Here is a 24432-nt window from a genome sequence, read left to right as displayed (position 1 = left end):
CCTATCAAAATAAAGGCTGAAAATGACCCAAAACAAATCTTAAAAAAGGATGTCAAGCAGGCATGTGTGGTTACTGCATGGTTTGATATTGAAAGTGTGCTTGCATGAGTGTCTCTGTTGTGTGGTTAATTATATGTTTGGTCTGAATACATAATAAGGTTTCTGGTGTATTAATTTGTGTGTGATCTCTTACTTGGGAAAGTGTGTGAGAATGAGTGTGCGTTTCTCAGGTGGCAGCTTGTCCTTTTCCTGTCTGGCCTGCTCCAGCAGTTGTTTTCTCATCACAGTGAACACCGAACGCAACAGTGTGCGGCCGAAGATCTGAGTGGTCTCGTACCGGGGTAGACTGTCGCAGAACTGAGGCACATTGCAGTAGCAGAGCCATCTATAATGAGCACACCACAGAAATAACTATGACAGTAAACAGATTGTGATGCATGTTAACAGGATATCTGGCAGGACATCTGGTGGTGTTGCTACCTGGTGTAGTTGGCTTTGTATCCAGCCGCATCGTCATTGGGAACCCTCTGGCGTCTCTGGGAGGGCGTCTCCAGCTGCCAGTAGTTGATCTGGTTGAGAAACATCTTGGCCAACTCCATAATGGTTTGACGTTCCTTAGACGGCAGGTGGCTGAATTTGTACTGGACAAAATTGTTCACCCCCTATTTAGAAAAGAGAAGATAAATAAATGGGAATGTGGAAATACTGAATCTGTGTTGAATAGTGTTGCTTTTTGTATTGCAGTTGATTACCTGCTCGATGCTGGGTTTTTCAAACGGGGGACTTTCCTGTGCTTCTAACGTTGGTTTTCCCATCTGTAGGATGGATTTCCTCAACAGCTGAAAAATAAGCAGGAAAAGGGGAATGTTCACTTGTACACAATGACAGTTGTAAATCGCGTTTTGTGTATTTTGATTGTAAAAGTGGAGGCTCACTTTGAAGAGGGAAAAGTAGACTTGTTTAGTGTCAGCATCCTCCTCTTTATGAACACATGTGTAGAGATACTCCACATCCAGGACTATACCAAGAAGTCTGTTCATTTCCTCCTCTGAAATATTTTCTAGATGGGTCACATGATCACCTAGGAAGAAAAGAATAATCCTTAAAATGGTCTATCTATCTATAATATATTTGGGGTGGCAGTACGAGATTGGTGACGGAAAATTAGAGTTTTCTCTTGCATTACTAAAACAACTTTTGCATGTACACGTTCGACCAAAACAAGTTCCTTCCCGAGCCCGTTTTTCTCCCATCTCATAATGCTATGCGGACTAGCCAGACCCTCCACCGCAGCATGTGGAAGAAGGTCTGGCAAAGCGAGACTAAGGAGGCAGAAGCTCAGTCCGTAGGGTGTTGGTTAGGGAACCGGAGGGTCGCTGATTTAAGTCCCTGTACGGACCAAAGTACCGAGTGTGGACTGGTAGCTGAAGAGATGCCAGTTCACCTCTTGGGCACTGCCAAGGTGCTCTTGAGCAAGGCACTGAACCCCTCCCCAACCCCTCAGAGCTCCAAAAGGACCTGAGCATGTGTGTAGTGGGTAATAACAACAGTCTGTAAGAACAACAGAGTATACATTGTAATTTCCCCACTGGAGATTAATAAAAACTATAAAATTAAAATAACGTATCCCATACTCTGTACTGTTTAGTACTATCATTAGCTGTAGCTTTTTTTCCTAGACTTGCTGACATACCCAAGGTGTGAGAGCAGCTCCGACAAGGCTCCTGCAGGTTTACTGTGCTGGACTGCTGGTCAGTTCGTGGGGGTGTAGGAGGGGGGTTCTGACTTTTCCAGCCATTACACTTACAGGCTCCCTCAGCCTAGGAAAAACACAGTTTAAATGAGTGCAAGCAGAAATACAGATGAGGGTAAACCCACCTAATATCAAATTAACCACCGTTATCTGCGTAACATATGATTTATACTCAGCTGTTATAGTGAGTAGCTTTACACTGATGCAGGTTTTAGTGATATTTTAAGGAAACAAGCATACATGAATTGCTTCATGAAATAATTTAATGTTTGTAATGTTGGTTATGGTGCTTCATGACTGACAGGAGGAGTTATCAGCCAATTGCATACTACATCTGCTATTTAGCAGTGTTTAAAAGCAAACAGCATGGGCACTAACCATTTTCCTAGTAATGTTGTAATATTTTAATATAGAGTAAATTGGCCATAGCAGCATACATACATTTTAAAACGTGACAATGCCGCTCATGTTAATGGAGGTTTGTCATGACTGGATATGTACTGTATCAGGAGGTGCGGTAAAGAGGCCTGTCAGCGTCAGCTGGAGCTGCGGCACTGAGCATGCGCCTTGAAACAACAACAAACTCCGCCCCTCCAGCAGCTGTCACCCTGTCAAAACAAAGACCCTGTCCTTCTCTGCGGATGATATACTGCATAAAACCAATAAAATCCACTCAATTTAACACCGTGCGTTGACAGACGGCCCGGGGACACGGTATAATTTCCCGTGGAAAGCCTGTGGACCGCGCACGAGCATACACACACACACTGGGATGCAGCCCTTGTGCACGCAGCCAGCTACTCCCAAGTACCAGCGCCAAGCCAATGTTTACGTTCACCGACCCCCCACATAGATAGAAACATTAACATTGTACATAAAGTGGACAGCTTGCAGCTGTAATGCCCCTACTTAAAAGTCCTGCAACAATAACGCCGGCATTAACTAGATTATTAACATAGTTCTTTCAATATTTGCTTCGTGCATGCAAAATGAAAAAAATGAAGTGCGGCAATGGCTTCCTTTGCTGCGCTTGCATTTTGTAAACTATTGCAACGAAGCCCAGGAAAAACGATTCATTAAGAATAAAACCCCTGTGTAAAACCGCTGTGTTTAAAAAGTCAGCCATCTGCATACTTTGCAGGATGAATACACTCCGAGTTTTTCCAGTTTCTTCGGCCGAGGTGAAGAGCGGAGTTGCGCCTTCTTCACGGCGATACGTGCGGATCCTCCAGCGGCGCCGGAGCCCTCCGTGCCCCCGGCCCCAGGAGCGGCCGGAACCAGGCCCGATGCACCGATGGCCGGCGAACCTTGCTGAATCCCAGCGCTGTCGGCCATGATTCACACGGAACCCCGACGGGACCGCCGGCCCGGGAAATATTCGCTCTGCCGTCCGCTCTATTCCACAAGCGGATGACCAGACATGGCGCTCATCCTTATTTTCAATTTCTCACTGTAGGCCCATTTTCCTCCGCTAGGGGACAGAAATGGGATAGGCCAAATCCACTACAATTCAGAGGAGGTCGCAAAATGCAACCATCGGTAGCAAAATTTCAAGGTCAAATGTAATGAGAACTATGACAATACTGAGAACATTTCTGAGGCATATCGGAGCACACAGCGACTTATGAATCGTGGTAATTACATGCAAAAAAAAAAGGAATAAGTGGAATTAATATCAATACCCAATATTTTATAGACTATTTAAAAATTGTAAGTGAAAACCCATCTATACATTTGTTTATAGAAGAACACTTTGCTAAAACCCCCGAAGGACAGAAAACATGGTATCTAATCAAATTAAATCAAACAGATAATTATTTCACAAAAATAGGTTAAAGGTCAGAGATGACCAAAAAATAAAAGCTTTTTAACAATTCAATGTCAAGTTGAGAGGTAGGGGTGGAGTAGAGTAAAACATAAGTCACAAATTATATCCAAAAACGCACGCACGCGCGCACGCACACACACTCACGCCAAATTTATTTCAGTATTTAATTGGTCATTACATAACAGTACTGTAAAATGCTTGCATTTAAATGTTTTCAGCTGCAATTAAGTGTTCACGGCAAAAAAACATACAATTTACATCCTTATGTGTTAATTCATTTATTCATGAATCACCATCGTGCCAGCGGATAGTTGTTACACTGTTCCTACAATATCGTCACAAGGTTACTGAGATGTTAATGGAGGGGCAGACAGTTGTTACTGTAAACTGTCTTCTATTGTGTCTGACTCCTCTGGAGCTTTTACAACCAGTATTTCTGGAAGTTTTGGTCTACCTACAGGAAGGGGTATTGGGCATTAGCCTGACACCACTAGAAAAGAATTAGCAATATGCAAGAAAAAGATCATGTTAAAAAATAGAAACCAAAATGTTTGAAATTATTTTTTTTCTTTTGAGAAAAAAGGTACAAGACAGATGACTAAATAGATTCCATTTCATTTTTTGTTAATAACACTACATACATTTATAAAGACCTTCACTGATTATAATTTAACCATTTGTGTGAAAAAGGAACAGCAACAAAACTCCAAACCCAGTTTGTAGCTGTTTTTTCTGCTAACTGTACAGTTTTTTAAGATTATCTAGACAACTTCCTAGCAAGCATTAGTCCTGTCACTGGTAAATCGAAAAAGGTAGACTACACTGCAACACCCTATTTACAGTATATTATTTATATATTTATATATATATATATATATATATATATATTTATATCACACTGGCTGTAATTATGACAATATATATGCATGAGCATCATTAGTGCAAGGCATGAGTAAGACCTGTAAAGAGTTATTGAAGTACTGTATGTTTGTACGTGTGTGTGTGTGTCGCTATGCGTAACAATGTATATTGGGGGAGTGGGACAGGGAAAAAATGTGTGCGCTCACTACGAAGTGAAGGAGAGGTGTAACAGACTGCAGGTGTGCGTGCGTATGTACAATTATGTTTAGGTTTGACAAAGTCAATGTAATGTGTGTTCATGTGCAAAAAAATTTCAAACACACGTGCAAGTGTGAGTGAGTCTATGTATGAAATCTGTCATCAGCGAGCCCAGGCCCAGTTTGTACACACTGACACACAACTGTGTCTAAAGCACTTCCTGAACAAGAGAAGATGACAATTATGATTCAAAGGTGATTTTGAAGCAGCCTTACATATTGCAACTCCCAACTCACTACCATCACCTCCGCTTTTTACCAGGGGGCAAACCAAGCCGCGGTCCAGCAACATTACCACAAGGGATAAGGTAATCTGCATAAACTAAATCATCGAAAGACAGATAACCACGAGACCCATGTATAACCACAAAGGGATGATTAACACACGATTTATGCAAGGACACTTCATCAGGAGATGAGAAGGTGGTGACACTGATGATGTGTACCTCAGAGACCCCTACGCCTTGTTTGGAGAAAGCTGGGTGGAACATATTTTTTATGCTGTGCTGCATTGGCCGTTGCAGACACTCAAGTCACAGAGTAAATACTGTGAAACATTGCACAATGCCACTAGGGACAGCTAAAGGCAGGCATGGCCCCAGAATGGAGCCTTTGAGAATGAACACTAGTGCTACTTTGGGTTTAGTGGGGGTAAGGACATGGATGGTGTGGGCAGGCAGAGGGAATCAGAGAGAGCGAGAGAATCCTAAAGAACTACAGTCCACAAATATTTTTAAACTTTAAGATAAAAGGGCCCAAGTGGCAAGAGAAAAGTGTAGAGCTCAGAGGTACTAAGAGCCACACCTCTCTTTTGGTGTCTCTCTCTCGCTCTTCCTTTCCTCTTTCTCAGATTAACGAGCATAAACTCCTCTCTGATAGTCTTCTTTTTCCTGTGCTACTGCAGACAAATTTATTTGTCTATGTAGGTAAGTATAAAGGTTTGTGCATCTGAAAATTTGACAAAATTATAGCAAACCATACGTAACAAAATTATAAAAAAAATATATATATAAAAAAAACAGAAGACTGGTATAAGAAATGAAGTAGTAGAGTCCTAAGCTGTCCCCAAAAAGGGAAGTAACCACTTCCTCTAAATTAAACTCATATCTACACGTTGGAAGCAAGATGATGGAAGGCAGGGTGCGCTAATTTCCCTAATATCTGCTCATAAATCTATCCATAATAAATGATAGATGTAACAAGCTGGATAGCAGAAAGTAGGAAAGAATGGTTAGGAGGCTTAACCAGGTAGCAGCAGAACCATGATGGAGGAAAGGAGGCAGGGCCATGTGGGGAGATCAGTGTATTGGCGTTGACTTTGTTACTGCAAAAGAAGGGGGGGGGGTGCATCTTTTCTTGTATGCAGATCAGAGAATTGGAGATAGAGTACAACACATTGCATTAGTAACTGTGGTGGCATTCAGGGCATCGGCCACATTAGTTACTGCTCTACAGGTTGGTTGGTGGGAAGGCGTTGTTTCACGTTAGTTACTGCAGCATGAAGCCTTGGCAGGCTGGGCAGCTTCTGTCAGGTCCACTCCCCGGTTCCGCCCGCTATTGGCTCCTGCAGCCTGGGGCTCACTCTTCGGCAATCTCTTTGCTGAAGGGAAAAAAAAGCAAACCACACTAAACAACAATAAAAGCAATATAAAATATATTTATATTGCTTTTATATATAAAAACATATCAAATACCAGTGGGAATAATACATTTGGCTCTGGTACCATCACTCTGCATCACTCTACAAATACATGAGCAAAATGTATGAATAAAGTGTATAAAGAATAAAGAATTACCCACCAATAGCCATAAATATCTCATTCACATTCATAGATGTCTTGGCTGACGTCTCCATAAAAAGTAAGCTGTTGTCATCGGCGTAGGACTGGGCGTCCTGTCAACACAATGTAAACACCATCAGTTTTCCATACGCCCTCACACATGCATGATTCAGGGACTATGAATGACAATTAGATGTGGTATTGAGACTGCAAGTCCTGGCAGGGAAGAATAATGGAACTGATCACTTGTCGTGTATGTTTTGGATAAAACAACATCAAAGCAAAACGGAGAAGAAGAAGAAGGTGATCAGTACTCCCAGGAAATGCAAAACTAAGACACAGTTTGATTGGTTACTCTGACCTGGAAGTCGACAGCTCTCTTGCTGGCTAGGTCAGCCTTGTTGCCTGACAAAGCAATGACTATATTAGGGCTAGCTTGTCTTTGCAGCTCCTTCACCCAGTTCTTTGCCCTTGCAAAGGACTCCTACAAATGGAAAAAAATAGTGTGATTTGTCAGTACCTTCATTTGATCAGTAACAACAAAAGATCCTTTCAAATACCACACATTTCATTTTCATGTCATGTTTTACGCTTCTGAGGTAATCTGACATCATTTTGAATAATAACTATGGTAAGTATCAACTGCATGTTGAGTGAGAGTAACATGTTGTAAAATTGTATAAAGAACTTAGTCAGGGGTGATTGAACATGCCTCGTTTGTGATGTCATAGACCACGATCGCGGCCTGTGCTCCTCTGTAATACATTGGTGCCAAACTGTGGTAACGTTCCTGACCTGCGGTGTCCCATATTTCAAACTTTACTGTTGTGTCATCTAGACACACTGTCTGGGTGAGAAACGCAGCTGAAATAAAAGAATAAGGCAAAGGATAAGCAATATTTACACCAAACAATACTTTTTTACAATACTATGTAAACAATGCAGGTCATAAGTATATGAAAACAAAGCAATGTCAATTTTTTCATTATGTGAGACAAACACAATTTACATGCTACTTGATGGTACAACAAAATGGTACACTTCTCCAAATTCTTTTTATTCTAGAGCTTGGAAAATGTTATTGTATGGTGCTGTCCCGACAATAGCAAAGCAATTGGCTGTAAGAAAGGGCACCTGCCCTTAGATTCACAACATTGGGCATTACCAACTGGTGTCTCATGAAAAATAGCCAAGTTTGTTGATATGTAGCTCACCTCCTATCGTGCTCTCCTGGAATTCATGGAACTGACCCTTGACGAAGCGGAGCACTAAGCTGGACTTCCCAACCGCTGACTCCCCCAACAGCACAAGCTTAAACTGACAGATCTTGTTCCCTGCATTGGGTCCGTTGGGTCTCGTAGCTCCTCCCCGATTGGCCATGACCTAGTCAGATCCCCCGGTGCTCTGTTTGCCAAACCTCACTATCAGGACTTCTGCTGCAAGAAGCAATAGAACAAATATGTTTACTAAGTATCAACAAGAAATAAACATGTGTTGAACTTGGTTCAGAATAAACGTTGCTCATTGGACCAATGCAGATGTATAAAACAATGACCAACATCGGCTGATGCTGATGTGATTGCCAATATAGCATGCATTCCTACTACTGAGAGTAATCATTTTGTGCAAGCAGTTAGTGGTGGTTTTAAGTAATGGGTAATATCCAAAGGGAATTAGAAATATAGAACTTGATCTGCAAAGCCCATCACAACCACGTACAGTAACATAAATCAAAGAAAGCCTTGTCAAGGACCAGTTGAGTTCCACCCACCCACATTATTTGAGTGTTTTACAGCTGCAGGAACTTCTGTATAGATACATGCCAAGCATTCATGCATTGCTTAGTAACTTATTTAGGACTGAACTGCTGACTAATTTGTACGCAACAGATGGCTGTTGTCAGGAGAATTATAGTCTATATGTCCGACTTGCATGGGAAATTTGTGCTGAGTATGATCTGTGGAATCTCCCCGGCTATTATGACTTCACTGGGCACCCCCACCAACTCCCTTATCCAGGAGATATATATTATTCTTACTAACAAATACCTTATCATACTCATATGCTATCTAATGCAAAACATATAATGGTTCTGTAAAAAAAGAAGAAGCTATCTTTGTTAAGCATATTAGTGAGATGTTTGTTGGCTAATATTGTTCTTTGAGGTGATTCTGGCTTCTATGGTGAATTTTGAGGCCACAGTTTAGCCTAAGCCTGTGTGTGTGTAAAACTTTGACTTATGTTGCAATATCAATAATAATCCTCTTGAATAAAAAGCTCTGGAACCCAAAGCCCATGAAAGTGACTAGTGAGCTCGTTCCCGATGTAGCTAGCTAGGTCAGACATGTATGCTTATATTAACCAAGAACATTTGACAAGAAATAGACAAGCAAGAAAAAAAATACGCACGCATAAGAAACTGCTCCGTAAAAACAGTAACTGCGTTTACTCAGTCGCAGTCACAGGAACTGTCAACAGACGCTGCGCACTGCAATGCTCACAAAATATTTGAATTTGACTGTCGTTAGTTGACTGTAAACACAGTTGCTTAGCTGTAGTCATGTATCAGTTTTGATGTTAGAGGGGCAAACTATTTTCCAAACTGTTTTTGCTGTCAAGCTAGTTACTTGCTGTTAGCGACCATAGTTGGCCACCAGTATCTCCCAACCACTTTATGAAAAGAACATAAAATGACAGGCTCAGCTAACGTTACCTTAGCTAGTTAGCTTGCTAGCTACGTAAAACAAATACGATGGGTTAACAAGCTAGTCGTTGTATTCCGACACGAGATCAAACTGAAATGCTATGGTGGTTGGACCAAGTTATTAACGTTTAGGTTAGCCAAACCCTGAGTTAACAAACACGTACGTTCGCTTGCTAGCACTGTTAGACCGGATTCCATCAATTTAGCTGTTAGCTAGCTAGAAAGCACAAAGTCAACCCTCTTTCAGCTTGCTATACCACACATTACAAGCCACTTTCTACTGGTACCACGTCAATACAGAAGAGTAACAGCTGGACATTGTAAAATGTGACAAAGGCCTGTATTTCTCTATTCCCTTAGCTATCAAACATTACCGACATTAGCTAGAGGCAGCTAGCGACAGCGCTAGCTAACGTAGTCCGATGAGCGTCAGCCTGTCAGCCAGCTGGAAACCACACCACTTGTCGATTCATGTCAAATACACTACCTGAGAGGTAGACGATGTTTTGAACTTCAAATACCACTGCTGCAGTATTTACACACGGAACCCGGGACACTGTGGTGGGGTGGTGTTGGGGAACCAGAAAAATAATCCCGTCACGTCTCCTCCTTTCTTTCTTCTCGCAACTTCCCCTAGAACCAAAACACAAACAAGCTCTTCCGCCCCCCGTGCCACGTCACACTGCAAGTCTGCCCTACAAAAAAGGAGTGTCTTATCCAATTAGCTAATGTTACCAATACAAACTATAGATGTTTTATTAATGGTAATTTATGTTATGCTAATAAAACTAATCCATTGAATATTGTTGTGGGCTTACTTTGTATACACAGCCTACATGATCAATGGGCAATATTTGCATAAATGTTTTGAATTTATTGTAAACCTATATATTTAAATAATATTGCATTGTTAACAGACACATTTACATACTTATAAATATAGCCTTGGAAAAATATAGGCTACACCCCTTTTAATGCTGTTTGTATAAAAGGAACAAAACTGAAGCAGGTGGGAAGACAAATAGCATGGTGTGTCCATAAACAGAGATATTATGCAATATTTGTAGATATGGCCAGTTTTGTTACTGTTAATAATAAGAGCCACCATGAAACTGGTCTCAACCACTTTTTTGGCTTGCTTCTGAGAAGGTTATTGTTATGACATATTTAAAAAAAAAAACTCTGGGGAATGTTCCCTTAAGGTTCCCAGAAGGTTATTCTTGAAAGAACACAAGACAGGCTCTAGGAAGGTTACCTGAAGAGGATATAAAAGTTATTATATAAAACGTTGAGAGAACCTCTCATTAAAGGTTCCCACTCCAGACAGTTATATTTGTAAAGCTTAAACGCACAGTGTAGTTCAGATTGAAAAGAAGAAATTTACAAATGTAATAGTATAGTTTACTGTATCATACGTTATTATACACTGAACAAAATTACAAAAGCAACACTTTTGCTTTTAGCAAAGGAGAAGTGCTCAAATTGTGTGCATAGAAAAGGCTTAGATCTTTGAGTTTAGCTTATGACAAAAGATTTGCATTTATAATTTTGTTCAGTGTAGTTGGGCATGTGGCCCGTGCTGCTAGGCCAGAGACAATGAACACTGAAGGGTACTAACCCCAGAAGATATGACAGTATGCATATTTGCAATAGCCTGAAATATGTATCATTATATAGGCCTACATTAAAACAAAACAGTGCCAGTTCTGGAATAGTTGATTGAGTGATTGTTACTCAGCGTATGTAAAAACCTATTGATTTATGTTAAACTTTCGATGAGAACACTGGTTGGGAACCTGTGATTAAAAGAATAGGAGGGAAGAGGGATGTGATGTCTGAGCAGCTATAAGACACAGAGAAAAGGGGAAGCGTAAGCATTTTGTCACAGCTGGTCACATAATCGAAAACATTGTGACTCAAGGCCCCTGTATCAAGAACAACATGTATTCTCTCATTGGTCCAAGATAAGATCTTGTTTAAAATATATCACGCAATTTGGATACATATTTACACAAATAGAAAGGATGATTTGAATGAACACCCATTTTACAGCTGGCGGCAGTCAGAAGATCACTGTAGTATAGTAAATAGCCAACAGGCGGCGGTAAAGCAAGATTATTCTCGGAGTTTAGCGAAGAGAAGAAGAAGCAAGCTCCGCCCTCCTTCGTCGTCTCTTCCGGTCAAGGCCATATCGGCACGCTTTATTTATTGCGGAATATATATTTGTATCTCTTGTCAGTGATGTGGCCAACGTTATGACAGGCACATCATAACAAGTTGTTTATTTAACGCGTGTCAGTTCAGTATAGCTCGCAAAGATCACCGCTGAACAAACTGAGCAGCATCCAGTCATGGAGGATGAGACCGTGGAGACACCGGAGGAGCAGCTGGCAAAACAGCACCGCAAGGAAAAGAAAGATATGCAAGGTAGCTAAGCTCAACTGTTTTCACGTTGTCTGTCATCTTATTTGCATCTCAACTGTTGTTTTAATATCTTCGAATTAAGCAAAATCAATGTCATTTCAAAAGGAGAAAATGACTGACAGTGTTTTCATTCTTGGGTCTTTGCCAGTCCATGTGTCAGCTGCTGTACAGACCTCCTTGAATCTTAATGGGCTGAGACTTTAAGATTCTCGTGCCCGTCACCTGAGCTCCCATCATTGATGCCATGTTTTTCATCACCTGTCAAAAGGCAAAATAAAAGCTGTGACATCATATATTTGGGCGTAGCCAAAAGACAAACGTTATATTCATGCACTGCCATGCTATGTACGCTAAACTGTTTTTTGGGGAAAAGGTGCAGTTTTCTGCCAGACTGCCACATATAATTTATGTTTTAAAGAAATTTTCATTTGGATGTCTTTAACCAATAACACTGAAGTAGATTGATACAATCTGTGAGTGTATTCTTCACGTTGATTATCCTGGTCATGTAATTTATTTTTAACCTTTCCGAACAACATTCAGCACCAGCCGGGTGTGAGCTGTACTCTGTTTTTAGTTGTTAGGCTTTATTGAATTACTGCTTTGTCAGACAGTCTGCTCTTCATTTGCAGCTAAAATTCAGAGCATGAAAAATGCAATCCCCAAAAATGACAAGAAAAGGAGGAAACAGATGACAGAGGAGATTGCCAAAATAGAAGCTGAACTCAGCCAGAAACATGTGGAGGAATTAAGGCAACTCAAATCTATCAATGACACAGAGGTAAATGTCTTCAGGCAACTGACAAATCTCCTGGCTATCTAGAAACATGGCTGCCTATTTGCTGCTGTATTGCAATTTCACATAGTTTTATTTGTTCGGTTGGGCGGTACATTGTAAAAGAAGACAATGTGTACTGCACAGAATGCATTTTTTCATATTTGCATCTCATTATTCATGATTATATGAAGTCTATTAGATAAACATCAATGTGCAACATAACCAAAGCTCTCCTCACTCGATCTTAAAAGGTGAAAGAAGTGTTAAATGGAGTGGAGACCATGAAGATGGAGGTTGGTGAAGAAGAAAAAGGAGAGGAGGCCACACAGCCACGTTTAACCAAAGCCCAGAAGAGAAGGGTGAGAAACAGGTCCCACGTCACATAGGACAGTTTTTAGTGCGGTTTACCCACAGCAATATAAGAAGCACACACCAGGCTGAACTCCCATTCACAAAACACACCACTCTGAATAATAAACATGTCATTACCTATGTAGCAGGTTGTTAGGTAGTTAAATCAACCATCTGTTTGCTTTCCTTTGTTTTAGTAATGGTTTCAAACACTAAAATAATGCATTTTACTGAAATGATCCTCTCTAGGACAAGAAGGCAGCCGAGGAGAAGGAGAGGGAGAGCAGGATAGCAGAGGCCGAGGTGCAAAACCTGCAGGGTGTGAGGCACCAGGAGGGGTTGAAGCTGGCTCAGAAACTTGCCCAGCAACAGCTTCAGATCAAGGAGATCTCTTCTGATGGCCACTGCATGTACCGTGCCATTGAAGACCAGCTGGCACAGCGATCAAAGGTACATATTTTAATAGTTGTATAGCTGTATTTTGAATACAGAATCAGAAATGTGATAAACAAAAGTCTACGCTCCTCGCCACTGCACTGTCCAGAGTTGCTACAATTGAAAATGGCACAATGCTGCTCTGACTTTCAACAAAGTTCTTACATGTTATTACTAAATGTCATACACATATTCTATTCTGTTTTGTTCTAGCCGGGGTTAGTCATGAGTGTGAAAGAACTGCGCTCCCGCACTGCCGAGTACATGAGAGGCCACGCTGATGACTTCCTGCCTTTCCTCACCAACCCAAACAATGGGGACATGTACACAGCAGGTAACACTTAGATCTTTTGTTTAGGTTCTCAGAAACTATTTGTCATAAGTATGAGTACATCAAAGACCAAAAGTATTCAATATGACATGTTAAGTTTTTTCATGAAGTAACTATGCCCAGTATTCAAGTGTTTGTGCGCATGTTGGTTTCCAGATGAGTTTGAGAAATACTGCAGTGACGCGGAGCACACAGCAGCTTGGGGTGGACAACTGGAAGTAAGTTGTTAAAAGTTATGTCACAGAAGCACTGTGCTGTTGCCATTTGTGCTTTTCAATAATTGTGGTAATTTTCATGCATGTCTTTTCCCGAACAGTTAAGAGCTTTGACCCAGGTTCTTCAATTGCCAATGGAAGTGATCCAGGCCGACTCCCCGACTATAAAAATTGGGGAGGAATTTGATAGTGAACCCATCATCACCCTTGTGTACGTTGGGTATATTTTGTTGTTTGTCAGGGATTCTGTTTGCATTGGCCTAATTATTAAAATGCATACAGTTAAATTAGAAGGAAAATGTATAATTATGTACAAAGCTGAAAACATTACATGTAGTTGTTCATGAAGGACATAATGGATTGTTTTGGACTTAACTTTATATGAATGTTAAAATGGATGACATCATGGCTATTACACAGCGCACTAAAGCCGCTGTAGACAGAAAAACATTGTATAAGTCTAATCTATGCATTAACTATATCAAATGACACATTCTGAAAAAAAATGTTTAGAATTTGGAAAGGTTTCCCTCAGAACTCTTGACTTACAGAATATATTTTCCCATTGCAGCTATATGCGGCATGCCTATGGACTAGGAGAGCACTACAATTCTGTGGAGCGGCTAAAGGAGCCGGTCAATGTAGAGGAAAGCTGAGAGGCAGCTCAGTCTCGGTGTGACATAAACCAATGTGTGTTCAAACAACCAAGGGCCCTAAATACAAAATGTATTTAGAGGGAGGTCCCCCTCCCTCCCCCCTTCATTGAAGACGTTGTTGAACTGAGGTCAACAGAGAATGTTGCTATTTTCAGAATGGGTTGAATGTCGTCTGTTTAGAAGACAAAAAGATATCAGTGGGGAGAGTGAAATCTAGTTCTGACAACAGTATCAATGTGCTTTTGAAAAATATAACAGAGGGGAAATGTGTTAATGATTGTACACTGGACACCCTTTGTCTATTTCAATGACCCCCAGGTTTCACTTCAGCCCATTTTAGGAAGCAGTGGTATACCACATACTGTTTAGCCAAAATGGGCAGGAGAGGATTTAAGAGCGGTTGTTCATTCATGTCATTCAAAATGTTAACAGAGGCACTGAGGGGTTGATGAACTCTTGTAGCGTTCTTGGAATATATTGAATTGTGGAACTTGTCAATCATATCAATGTTACATAAACACATACAATACTAATAAAGGGGGAATCACTGCTTTATTTTGAATATTTCTTTAATAGTAAATATTCAGATTTTTACATGAATAGGCCTTTCTTTTGTTTTCAACAGGAGACTCTTGAGAGATGGCCATTTTATTTCTTTAACTTAAGGCGATCATTAGGCAGCATGTGCACATCCATCAATTCTTTGAAGGTGTTTAGCAACAATTATTGGTACAAAAGATGAAGAAATACCTGTATGCTACTACCTTAATTTATTACTATAATATTTTGACCACAAATTCAGGACAGGATAATTAAAATCGTTTAAAAATATCTCTGCCTATGGTAATGTGAAAGGGGCATAGAATGAAGTTATTAAAAAAGTTGAAATACAACACAATGTACAATACAAGATAAAGAACAAAACACACTGAATAATAAAAAAGTTAAAATATTAAAATCAGTACCTATGTTTGCAGCACACACATATACATCAATACACACTGCAGCGGCAACAAAAGGTCTCCATTTTGTTCTACTCAGTTCTTGGAGATTTAGCTCGATTTGTCAACACACTGAAGCACGTGGACACATCCTGCTATGCTTAGCTGTCACCACTAGAGGCCGCGACGGACTGACCGATCGTCAAGAAGCATCTTGTCGCCATGGAAACTTAAATGTGAGCGCTGCTTGGCGTTGGTTGGAGAAATGACGGAGTCCGTGGTGAGAGCTTTGTATGGTCGAGCAGCTTCTTTAAATTTGAGTTCGAAAAAAATAAACGCCGTTCCTAAGGGTGTTTCCAGATTAGCAAAGCTGTCCGTTCTCCTGTTGAACAACAACTCCATCAGCGCCCTGCCTGCCGAGCTGCTCTCTCTGCAACATGTGAGTCTGCTCCGTTTGTTTGCTGGAAACGTTCCAAGGCAACTCTTTAACTGTTTTACACACCACGCAGATTTGTGATTAAATACTTTTCGTGTTGCAATGCCTTTAAGCTGGTTGAGCTGAATTTGGGAAATAATGCCTTCAAGGAGGTTCCCGCTGTTTTGGGCCATCTGGAGTCCTTGAAGAAACTGTATCTGTTCAGCAACCAAATTACAGTAGTGCCACCTGATGTGATAGGTAGGTTCACACTGCTCTGCATGATTAGCACCTCGGAAGACTTGTTAGGAAAACAAAGTTAAAATCGTCATTTATATTTTACAGATGGGTTACGGAACCTTGTTTTGCTCAATCTGAATCACAACCACATTCAAAGACTTCCACCAGAAATTAAAAGGTACATTTATGGCACCATGGTATCCAAGATCTTCATACCATTATTCATAATAGGCTCCGAAGACGACTACCAATTTAGGCTAAATTATTTCTATCGTTGTTTGATAAACCTGTTTTCCTCTCTCAAGAAATTGTCCAATGAAGCTCACAAAGGGATTAAGAATAATGTATTTCTGTGTTAAAAACACAAACTTGTCTTTTCCATTAGTTTGAGTAGGCTTCAACATCTCAGTGTGCTGGACAATAAGCTGGAAGAGGTCCCTGTTGAGTTGGGTCATCTCACCATGTTGTCGGAGATAAACTTCACTTCCAATAGTTTGTCCTGGCTACCTAAGCAGCTTTGTCAGTGTAAAGAACTAACCAAGTTGCATGTAGCCAGAAACAAGCTGACCAGCCTACCAGAGGTGCGTATTTGCGGATATAATAAAAAAAAAAAAAAAAAATAATAATAATGTCACAGTACAATATGTCAGCTACATAATTAAACACTTACTTTACATTTCACCCAGGGAATGGGGGCACTGTCAAAACTTAAAGTTCTGGATGTGGCTGGGAACCAGTTGTCCATGTTTCCTGTTGAGGTACAGTATACAGTGTTAGGTAATTCAGCAGCGCAATGCTGTGCCATAGTGACATTTACAAGATACGGAATAACATCACTACATGACGCAGGACATTGCTCTGTGTAGTTTCACCTGCTGTCCCTGAAGGAGCTCTACTATGAAGGGAACAGGTTTGTGCGCTGTGAGCCCATGTTGTCAGTGCAGAATGCGGAGGTGCTTACGTTAAAGGTAAAGTGTCACTGAAGTACAGCTGACAGAACACTTTCTGTATTTGTAAGATATCTCACAATATGTCCTCGTTTATTCAGCAACATTGGATTATTCTTTTTTCATCTTTGTTCCTCAGGAACTAGTTGCAAGACTTGTCTTGCGGGAAGACAGGAACAGGTCCTCTCTGGTCCACAGGATGCTTCCCCACTACCCACTCCTGACTGCCCTGTTGGCCAATGTCAGCTGTTGTGCGGTCTGCCTGAACCCCTTCCTCACCACCTGGCTCGAGTGTGTACATTTTATCAATCTGAAGGTTGGTTGAGTGTTATTGTCCTAATTTCATTGGATTATATTATTGGTTGAAAAGATTCTGTTAAATACAGGTTTTAGGATGAATATGTAGCGTCTCATGTAGTAACTAAACGTGCGTTGTCATGTTTTATGTGTTACAGGTCATGAAAATGAGAAGTTCGCAGACTATTCCAGTGCGTGCCGTTCTTTGTTCATACAAGTGCTTTAATACAGATGGACACTCCTACTATGGTGTTGCTACAAGATAAATACTAGTTTATTAAAAAAGTACTATACATGATCAATCACTATCCCGTCTAATTCTTTTTCACTAAAACCAAAGAGGTTGTAATTATTATTAACCTCTTTGCTAAAACTGGGAACACAAATATGTTAATACACAAATTTAAGGAGTTGGGAGGCAAAACAGAGGAAGAGGCAGAGGAGGCAGAGGACATATGCACGTTCCTGATGAGCCACACTTGTAGACCACGTTCTCACTAATGGGCTTACAATGGCCGAGGCTGGTCGAAGGGTGCAGCCAAATGTTGAAGCACAACTGTGTCCTCAACCCTTCAGACTTTTTGTTGACAGAACAGGTATGTGATCTAACCATAGGCACTGCACTGTAATACTATATACTTTCTGTACTGCTTTAAACAATATTACAATATTCCACTTGCATTTTACAATATACAGTAAGTAGAATTTACAGTAAACTGATATTTTATCTTACTCAATTTTGTGTTTTGCATTACCATATTTTTTCCACAAAAGGACGGCAAGACCACTTCACAGGGGTGGCAGAGGACCCCCTTTCACACCAGAACAGGAGTAGGCTATTTGCACCACGGTTGTACAAAAAATTGCCATTAGACTAAGGGAGATAAAGAATGAAATTATATTTAATATATATTCACAACATGACTAAGCAATTTGACTGTCTTATCCGTACACAATGACACAAGGACTTTTCATTCTGATGGCACTGACATGATTATTGATACAGATATTTAGTTTTGAGAGATGAACTAAGGATTTTGCAAAAGAGACCGGCTTTTGCAGGTAATCTATGGTGTTTTGCTATTTGTACGAATTGTTCTGAGAAATGCATTGTTTTACAACTATTGAGATTAATTCGAGAAATGTACCAAAGCGACTGAGAAAAACTGTAATATGGTGCTATGATTTCAGTATGTGAGTTTTTTGTCCTTAAAAACTTCTCACAGATGTCGTTTGACGCTCTGGTCACTAGGTGGCATCCAATGAACATTTTTGATCTTACAGTACTATAGGCTTTAACTAAAAGCATGTTGAATCTATTTATGCGGTTTGCCAACCATAGCTTTTAGAAAATTCTGAATTGTAGTAAAACACTTCAACAGCTGGATACCAGATACATGGTGGCATTGCTACAACTGCTTTTCTTCCCATTGGTCTGTCAGTGCAGGTATGTAATATCTAAGTGGCAACCCTGTTGCTACTTTCACCATGTTTGTTTAACATGAACCCTACATGGAGGCTCAACCATTACAATTACATTTTATTTTAAAGTATTATATTTTCTATTGTGTTTTACTGAAAGGTGTTTGTATTATTTCGTCCACCTCGTGTGTATCAATGATGGTAGGCTAAATAATGGAAACATTTCTCTGTACAATGCAATACAGATTTACAGTATCATAAACTACAGCCTCCAAAATTATCATAACGTTAAACTACTCTTTAAAACAGTAATAACAAAAACTGAACACTGCATACTACAAAGCAAAGGATTTACTGCAGGACTGTTGGATTAGTGGTAGCTAGGTGTATCTAATGAACTGGTGTATAGACCTGGGTATAGTTACACATGCTGACAAAAAAATGTTAGAAGCATATATCACCTACACATATGTTGTCTATGTAAATCTAGTGGGATTATCTCTTATCAATGCTGATCAAGCTGTATTGAGACCCTATCTCCGTCTCCAGCCAGTGGCATCTGTACCAACCTGAGAGAGAGAGAGAGAGAGAGAGAGAGAGAGAGAGAGAGAGAGAGAGAGAGAGAGAGAGAGAGAGAGAGAGAGAGAGAGAGAGAGAGAGAACAAACTTCATTTCTAGCAAATTAATTTCCCATCCACGCCTCCAGAGCTTGCTAGCTCGTTCGCTGGCTGCTGCGGCCGCTGCTGCTGCGTGTGTCTACTGAGTCGGAGCCTCATGCATAAGGCATCAGGTTTAATTGCAAACCCAGAAACTAATGACTTTGGACTGGTTAACAGCAGGGGAGCCATACATTTCAAGCAAACTGAATGAAAAATCAGCTCAGAGGAGAGAAAAAAAGGAGCCTAGCCCCTAATTGATGAATAATTGAAGCGGCGCGCTACAGGGCATAATTGTGACATTTTGTTTCAATCAATTTCGAAGTGGTGTGGGCGAAAGTGCACTTAAAGAGAAAAGGCAATGACAATGAATGAGAAAGAAAAAGAGAGATAGAGAGAGTGGTTGATGATGGACATGGACATTGGGTCTTCAGTCATTGCAGTGACATTTGTTGGGGCAAAAGACCAGATTTATTCAAACTCGTCCCCATCTCACTTTCTAGGCTTTTTGTCAAACTCCTGTTATGCCACTTTTCCTCTCCCAGCTAATGAATTTTTATCCTTTTAAAATTATTTTTTGTTCATGTTCACTTACCTTACAAAGTCAATTTTAAAGCTACTGGACATTTACAGCACAGACACACGAGGCTGCCATCTGTTTTGAGTGGATGTGAATTCCTTTTCCAGGCAGCTTAGTTAGTTCACTGTATACTCAATTAGTCTGTGAGAGCATTTAGCCAAGTCAGCCAGTGTGGTGGAACTAAACACCACACCAGTCTGTCTTGGCCTCGTTGGCATGGCCTTGGGGTCAGGCAGACAAAGAGAAGCAGACAGGAATATTGGGGCCACATCTGAGCTTATACATTTGCCCTACATACTATGTACTTTAGTTTCATTTTCCATAAAGATTCTAACAATAGGCAGCACATCAATGCTCCATGCAAAAACAGAAATAGCTGTTTCTCCGTTTCTAGTTTGTGCTAAGCTAACTGGCTGCTGACAGTAGTTTTATATTTACCATACAGACATGTTCATTTTGGCAGTGATCTTCTCACTTAACTCCTGACAAGAAAGCACACAAGTGTGTTTGCCAAAACCTTACACAATTTCTATAATTCAAATTAAAATTCCACGTTCTTTTAAAATTGTTACATTACCCCTGAATAACCCCACTAGGTACCATCATATTGCCCATTAAATCCAACTCTTGTTTATTATAAACACAGTAAATTGTGCTTAGTTACATCACTACAGACTTTTTTAAATCTTAATTACCACGACTAAGATTACACAGACACCGTTTTGTTCAAGGGTAAATTGTAAGGGGCGTCTGTGGCTCAGTGGTAGAGGGGTCGCCGGCCAATCGGAAGGTTGGTGGTTCGTTCCCATGTCGAAGTGTCCTTGGGCAAGACTCTGAACACAGAGTTGCCCCCGGCGCTGCGCCACTGGAGTGTAAATGTGTGTGAGTGTTCATCTGATGAGCGGGTGGCACCTTGTACAGCAGCCTCGGACACAGTGTGTGAATGGTGAATGGTTCCTGTACTATGTAAAGTTATGTAGTTAAGACTAGAAAAGCCTCACAAATTCCTAAATTGTTTTTAGGAGGTGTATGTAGGTCACTCCATTCTGCTGGCACCATACTAATGGTTGAAAGACCAACAGTACAGTAGTTTCCTTTAACGTAGCAGATGTTGGGTCCTGAAGCAGTGGCGCAGCAGCACCACCACTAGCTCAGTGGCCCCGGGACTTGTCTGTTGTCTGGTGTCAAGTTTTATGCATGTATTCACACATACACACAAGGTTCTTTAACACACTGCAGAAAAGCAAATACAAATCACTCCACCCACTCTGCATTGATGACACATCAAGATAATTCTGCCCCCATCGCTTTGTTTTCCAAATGTCACTTCACAAAACACATACAGACACACTTTTTCCATATCATTGAGCTGTCCCTTATGGTTGCCATATTCAGAGGACCCTGTGTTTTTGTACAGAATATTTCTAAAAAAAACAAACCCAAAAAAAACAAACACATGCACTGCTTGATTGACATCTATGGAAATGAGGCGGTTGCATCCTCAAAGGAGACACCATACGGATGGGAGCAGCACATTGACGAGAGGCATCTACAAAAGGCGCTTGTAAATTCCTGACATGCCTAGCATATGTTAATGAGCCATTCTCTCACTCTGATATAATTACTGCGAGGGGATATTGCCTTTGGTGTAAATATCTGTCTCGCGTGGCATGGCTACCTCATGGGGGAGAAAAAAGTAAAGAATGACAAAGTAGCGGGTGCATACATTCTCATTTACCATTGGCAAATTCGCTCAGGATGATATATTGGGGAGAAGGCACCTTGCGTTTATTACATACCTCCTTTGTTAAACCGCTTTTCTGTGTCTTGTATCATTTGAGGGTATTTAGTCTGTCTTGTCATTTGGAGCACGCACTTAGGATGTCTTTGGAGGAGCTGATGGCTGCTTGAGCTCACATCGCATGTTGGAGCTAGAAAGTGATAGAAGTAAAAACAGAACATAGGATGCTGGACAAAAGCTTTTATGATGAAAATGTCTCTGTTTGCTGCTTAATGACAAAAGGCGCCTTGTCTCTGTCTTTTGACTGTCTCATTGATTTTATATTCTACACTGTATCATTAGATCTTAGTAGTACATGTTAAGGCTTAATTTATCATTTGCATGGTCATCTGTGGTTGTCTATGAATCAACAGTTTTATAGTATTACATTTAAACAAGTCTGTGCAATGGGTTCAAGTAACAAACACTGCCCAGCATGATATCCCCACTGCAGCACTTTTACATCTATAGTCATTTTCAGAGATCCATCAAAGCCTAAATTGCGGTCTTCCCCTCAAAAAAAATGATTTGACACCAGCCCACCCTGATTTCTCCTCTACTTGGGGCAACAGCAATGGTGCTATTAAAATGAGTACATTGATTGCTGAATTAAGGGGCTTTTGACTGGAGAGAGAGAAAAACAGCCATTCAATAGCGAGCGGTAGTCCAGTGTCATAGCCAGGAGTGTGCACCACTCCAATCAGTAGAATCTATTGTCGTGCATCACTGCCCATGACAGATCTTGGTATCGAGCCACTGGCAGAGTACCAAGGTGTTGTCTGGTTGATGGCTGCACAATCAATTCTGCTAATATTGGTTGTGGGCACTAGGGGGCAGTATGATTCTCTGGAGCAGGTGAGGAGAGAAACCCACTGATGCACAGCACACTGAGATATGCCTGATGAATCTAAGAGATAAAGCAGCTAATAAAAGCAAGAACAATGAGCTGTTATTGGAATTCAAAGCTTAATTGAAATCTAAGCATCAAATCAGAGCATTGTAACTCATGTGTGACTATTAAATCTAAAACGTGCAACCAAATGTGAGAAAAAGGTGAAAGTTTGCTTGCACCCATTGATGCATATCAATAGAAAAAGAGATGACAAAGACACCAGATGTACAAGACAATAACAGCACCGTCTCTCATCACAATCAACACATTGAACAAAAGAGCCTTGATATAGATTAAAAGATGGGAAAAATAATCTAGGAAAGATGGATTTGAAGCGTGGTAGACTACAACAATATTCTACAAAACAGCCACCCAGATGTACAAGTCTAATAACTTAGCTTCCTCCTAGTCTTTTTCTTCTTCTTCTTTTTCACACCATAATATAACATATAAATAACAGTTGGAATACAAGCAAGTAAACTGTCTGTTCTTTGAGGTTACAAGGAAGCGATGCCCTTACTGAGGCATCCTTCATTAGGCGGAGTTTTGAGACAAGAGCCTGGCCGTCAGACCAGCAACCTCTCTCTGGCAGTTCTGGGTCAGCACCAACCACACTGCGAAACACCATTACCACGCTGCATTTGAAAAAAAATAAGACAAAAACAGTGCTGGAACTTTACAAGAACATATGAATCTTTAATCTTGAATGTCTTTGAATGTTTTCTTGGGTTGGGTAATGACAGGGACCGTGGAGAGGGATAAAGAATCTGTTTATGTATTAGGGGAACAAAACTGGATGGAAAATCAGCCTGGAAGAGATAGATGCTGCATTTTATCTTTTGATGTTACATGTGCGTTTTGATGCTTTCATCTTAAAATAATTCTTTGTGTGACATTCATTTTTATTAGATTTTGATATTACACTGTAGTTGACTTCTCTATCGTAAAAATGCAAATCCCCTGACTCACGTCCATGCGAGTATTTCATACTTTCTTATAGCTACCATATTTGATTAATTATTCAAAACAACCTGGCACATGAATTCAGCCTGTCAGAAACACAGTGGCGTACCTGCTGAGTCTATCCTAAGAAGTCTTTCAGTTCCTGCTCTACTCTACTCCATCATCATATATATGATTGACGGTGCACAATCTCAAAACCCAGTTTGAGGTCAAGTGATGGCCACTGGAGCATGCCCAGTATAGCAGAGCAGCAGGCGGGTGGGACACCAGGTAGCAGCATCTGGTCTCCGGGTTTTTCTAGAACACACACTGCCTGTGGCGCTGCAGGCTTGGCTGGTCGAACATCTGTCTGCGATGTGCAGGCCGGCTGGATGAGCAGACCCACAACCCAACCAACCAGCCAAATGAGCTTCCTGCACAAGTGAACGTCCTTCAGGAATATGTGGGTTAATATCTCTGTTATCTCAATCCAACTCTACTCATTCTACTCAGAGTCATGCTGTCATTGTTTGTTCTTTGTTCTGTAGCAATTCCTCCAGATAAAGACCACATCCTCTAAAGTTCCATGTTTATTAATGCTTCATTTTTTTTGTTTTGAAAATGTTTTTCCTCCAACTTTGCACAGTTCAAAAAGTAGCTGCTGCCTTCAGTGACAAAACTAAAACATGTATATTTTAACAACATATTTGTCTTTTTTGTTACAGTAAGATGCTGCATATATTCCTAGGTAAGACAGTCAATACTTACCGGTATATAAAAAAAGTCTTTTGTTGCACAGCTGTATTTTCTAACCCCTCTGGCCAATATGTATGTATGTATACAATTTCAAGCACACCTGTTTTTGTAAACAGAGACATTGACACAAAGGAATTTCTTCAGCAAAATCAATGTGGACACAGAATATACATTCTTAGCCATGTATGAA

At 40.6% G+C, this 24432-nt stretch overlaps 4 protein-coding genes across 5 annotated transcripts in view; 2 read left to right on the top strand and 2 right to left on the bottom strand.

Moving 5' to 3' along the window:
- The window catches only part of kat2b (K(lysine) acetyltransferase 2B), a 9448-nt gene extending 6229 nt beyond the window's left edge, over positions 1–3219 (bottom strand). Inside the window, exons 1-6 of the mRNA XM_032536359.1 lie at positions 2888–3219; positions 1694–1820; positions 936–1081; positions 753–839; positions 481–662; positions 194–385 (exon numbers count right to left, since the gene is read on the bottom strand). Coding sequence (XP_032392250.1) covers positions 194–385; positions 481–662; positions 753–839; positions 936–1081; positions 1694–1820; positions 2888–3088 — 935 coding nt within the window. The 5' untranslated portion in view covers positions 3089–3219. The remainder of the gene's footprint in view (positions 1–193; positions 386–480; positions 663–752; positions 840–935; positions 1082–1693; positions 1821–2887) is intronic.
- A 512-nt stretch (positions 3220–3731) lies between these two features.
- On the bottom strand, positions 3732–9879 carry LOC116702199 (ras-related protein Rab-5A). 2 transcript variants are annotated; one of them, XM_032536369.1, is made up of 6 exons: positions 9672–9879; positions 7695–7916; positions 7193–7344; positions 6842–6964; positions 6500–6593; positions 3732–6299 (listed from the first exon to the last, which is right to left on the bottom strand). In XM_032536369.1, the coding sequence occupies exons 2-6, from the start codon at positions 7858–7860 to the stop codon at positions 6184–6186; spliced, it is 651 nt and encodes a 216-aa protein (XP_032392260.1). In that variant the 5' UTR covers positions 7861–7916; positions 9672–9879; the 3' UTR covers positions 3732–6183. The 2 variants fall into 2 exon arrangements, with proteins under 2 accessions (XP_032392260.1, XP_032392261.1); XM_032536370.1 differs by having other exon boundaries at positions 7695–7913; positions 9672–9843.
- A 1450-nt stretch (positions 9880–11329) lies between these two features.
- On the top strand, positions 11330–14912 carry otud6b (OTU deubiquitinase 6B). Its single transcript, XM_032536367.1, has 8 exons — positions 11330–11611; positions 12241–12389; positions 12638–12745; positions 12987–13187; positions 13386–13506; positions 13660–13721; positions 13820–13929; positions 14290–14912. Exons 1-8 carry the CDS (start codon positions 11536–11538, stop codon positions 14372–14374), a joined length of 912 nt encoding a protein of 303 aa, XP_032392258.1. The 5' UTR covers positions 11330–11535; the 3' UTR covers positions 14375–14912.
- Positions 14913–15495: 583 nt separating this feature from the next.
- lrrc69 (leucine rich repeat containing 69) lies at positions 15496–17520 on the top strand. Its single transcript, XM_032536366.1, has 8 exons — positions 15496–15754; positions 15865–15991; positions 16076–16148; positions 16356–16551; positions 16657–16728; positions 16837–16938; positions 17057–17233; positions 17373–17520. Exons 1-8 carry the CDS (start codon positions 15581–15583, stop codon positions 17478–17480), a joined length of 1029 nt encoding a protein of 342 aa, XP_032392257.1. The 5' UTR covers positions 15496–15580; the 3' UTR covers positions 17481–17520.
- Positions 17521–24432: the final 6912 nt, after the last annotated feature.

The sequence above is a fragment of the Etheostoma spectabile genome, chromosome 14 (assembly GCF_008692095.1).
Source record: "Etheostoma spectabile isolate EspeVRDwgs_2016 chromosome 14, UIUC_Espe_1.0, whole genome shotgun sequence".
In the NCBI taxonomy this organism is placed as follows: domain Eukaryota; kingdom Metazoa; phylum Chordata; class Actinopteri; order Perciformes; family Percidae; genus Etheostoma; species Etheostoma spectabile.
The sequence above is the reverse complement of the archived record's forward strand: the minus strand, read 5'-3'. Positions and strand labels throughout refer to the sequence as shown.

What these genes read in the sequence shown, in the direction of transcription:
- LOC116702199 (XM_032536369.1), bottom strand. Translation starts at nt 7,860, where the DNA reads ATGGCCAATCGGGGAGGAGCTACGAGACCCAACGGACCCAATGCAGGG. An exon ending in CCAGGAGAGCACGATAGGAG is followed by an intron (nt 7,345 to 7,694) that starts GTGAGCTACATA and finishes CTTTTATTTCAG; the next exon opens with CTGCGTTTCTCACCCAGACA. An exon ending in AGAGAGCTGTCGACTTCCAG is followed by an intron (nt 6,594 to 6,841) that starts GTCAGAGTAACC and finishes TTGTGTTGACAG; the next exon opens with GACGCCCAGTCCTACGCCGA.
- otud6b (XM_032536367.1), top strand. Translation starts at nt 11,536, where the DNA reads ATGGAGGATGAGACCGTGGAGACACCGGAGGAGCAGCTGGCAAAACAG. An exon ending in GGAAAAGAAAGATATGCAAG is followed by an intron (nt 11,612 to 12,240) that starts GTAGCTAAGCTC and finishes CTTCATTTGCAG; the next exon opens with CTAAAATTCAGAGCATGAAA. An exon ending in AATCTATCAATGACACAGAG is followed by an intron (nt 12,390 to 12,637) that starts GTAAATGTCTTC and finishes CGATCTTAAAAG; the next exon opens with GTGAAAGAAGTGTTAAATGG.
- lrrc69 (XM_032536366.1), top strand. Translation starts at nt 15,581, where the DNA reads ATGACGGAGTCCGTGGTGAGAGCTTTGTATGGTCGAGCAGCTTCTTTA. An exon ending in AGTGCCACCTGATGTGATAG is followed by an intron (nt 15,992 to 16,075) that starts GTAGGTTCACAC and finishes TATATTTTACAG; the next exon opens with ATGGGTTACGGAACCTTGTT. An exon ending in CGGAGGTGCTTACGTTAAAG is followed by an intron (nt 16,939 to 17,056) that starts GTAAAGTGTCAC and finishes TTTGTTCCTCAG; the next exon opens with GAACTAGTTGCAAGACTTGT.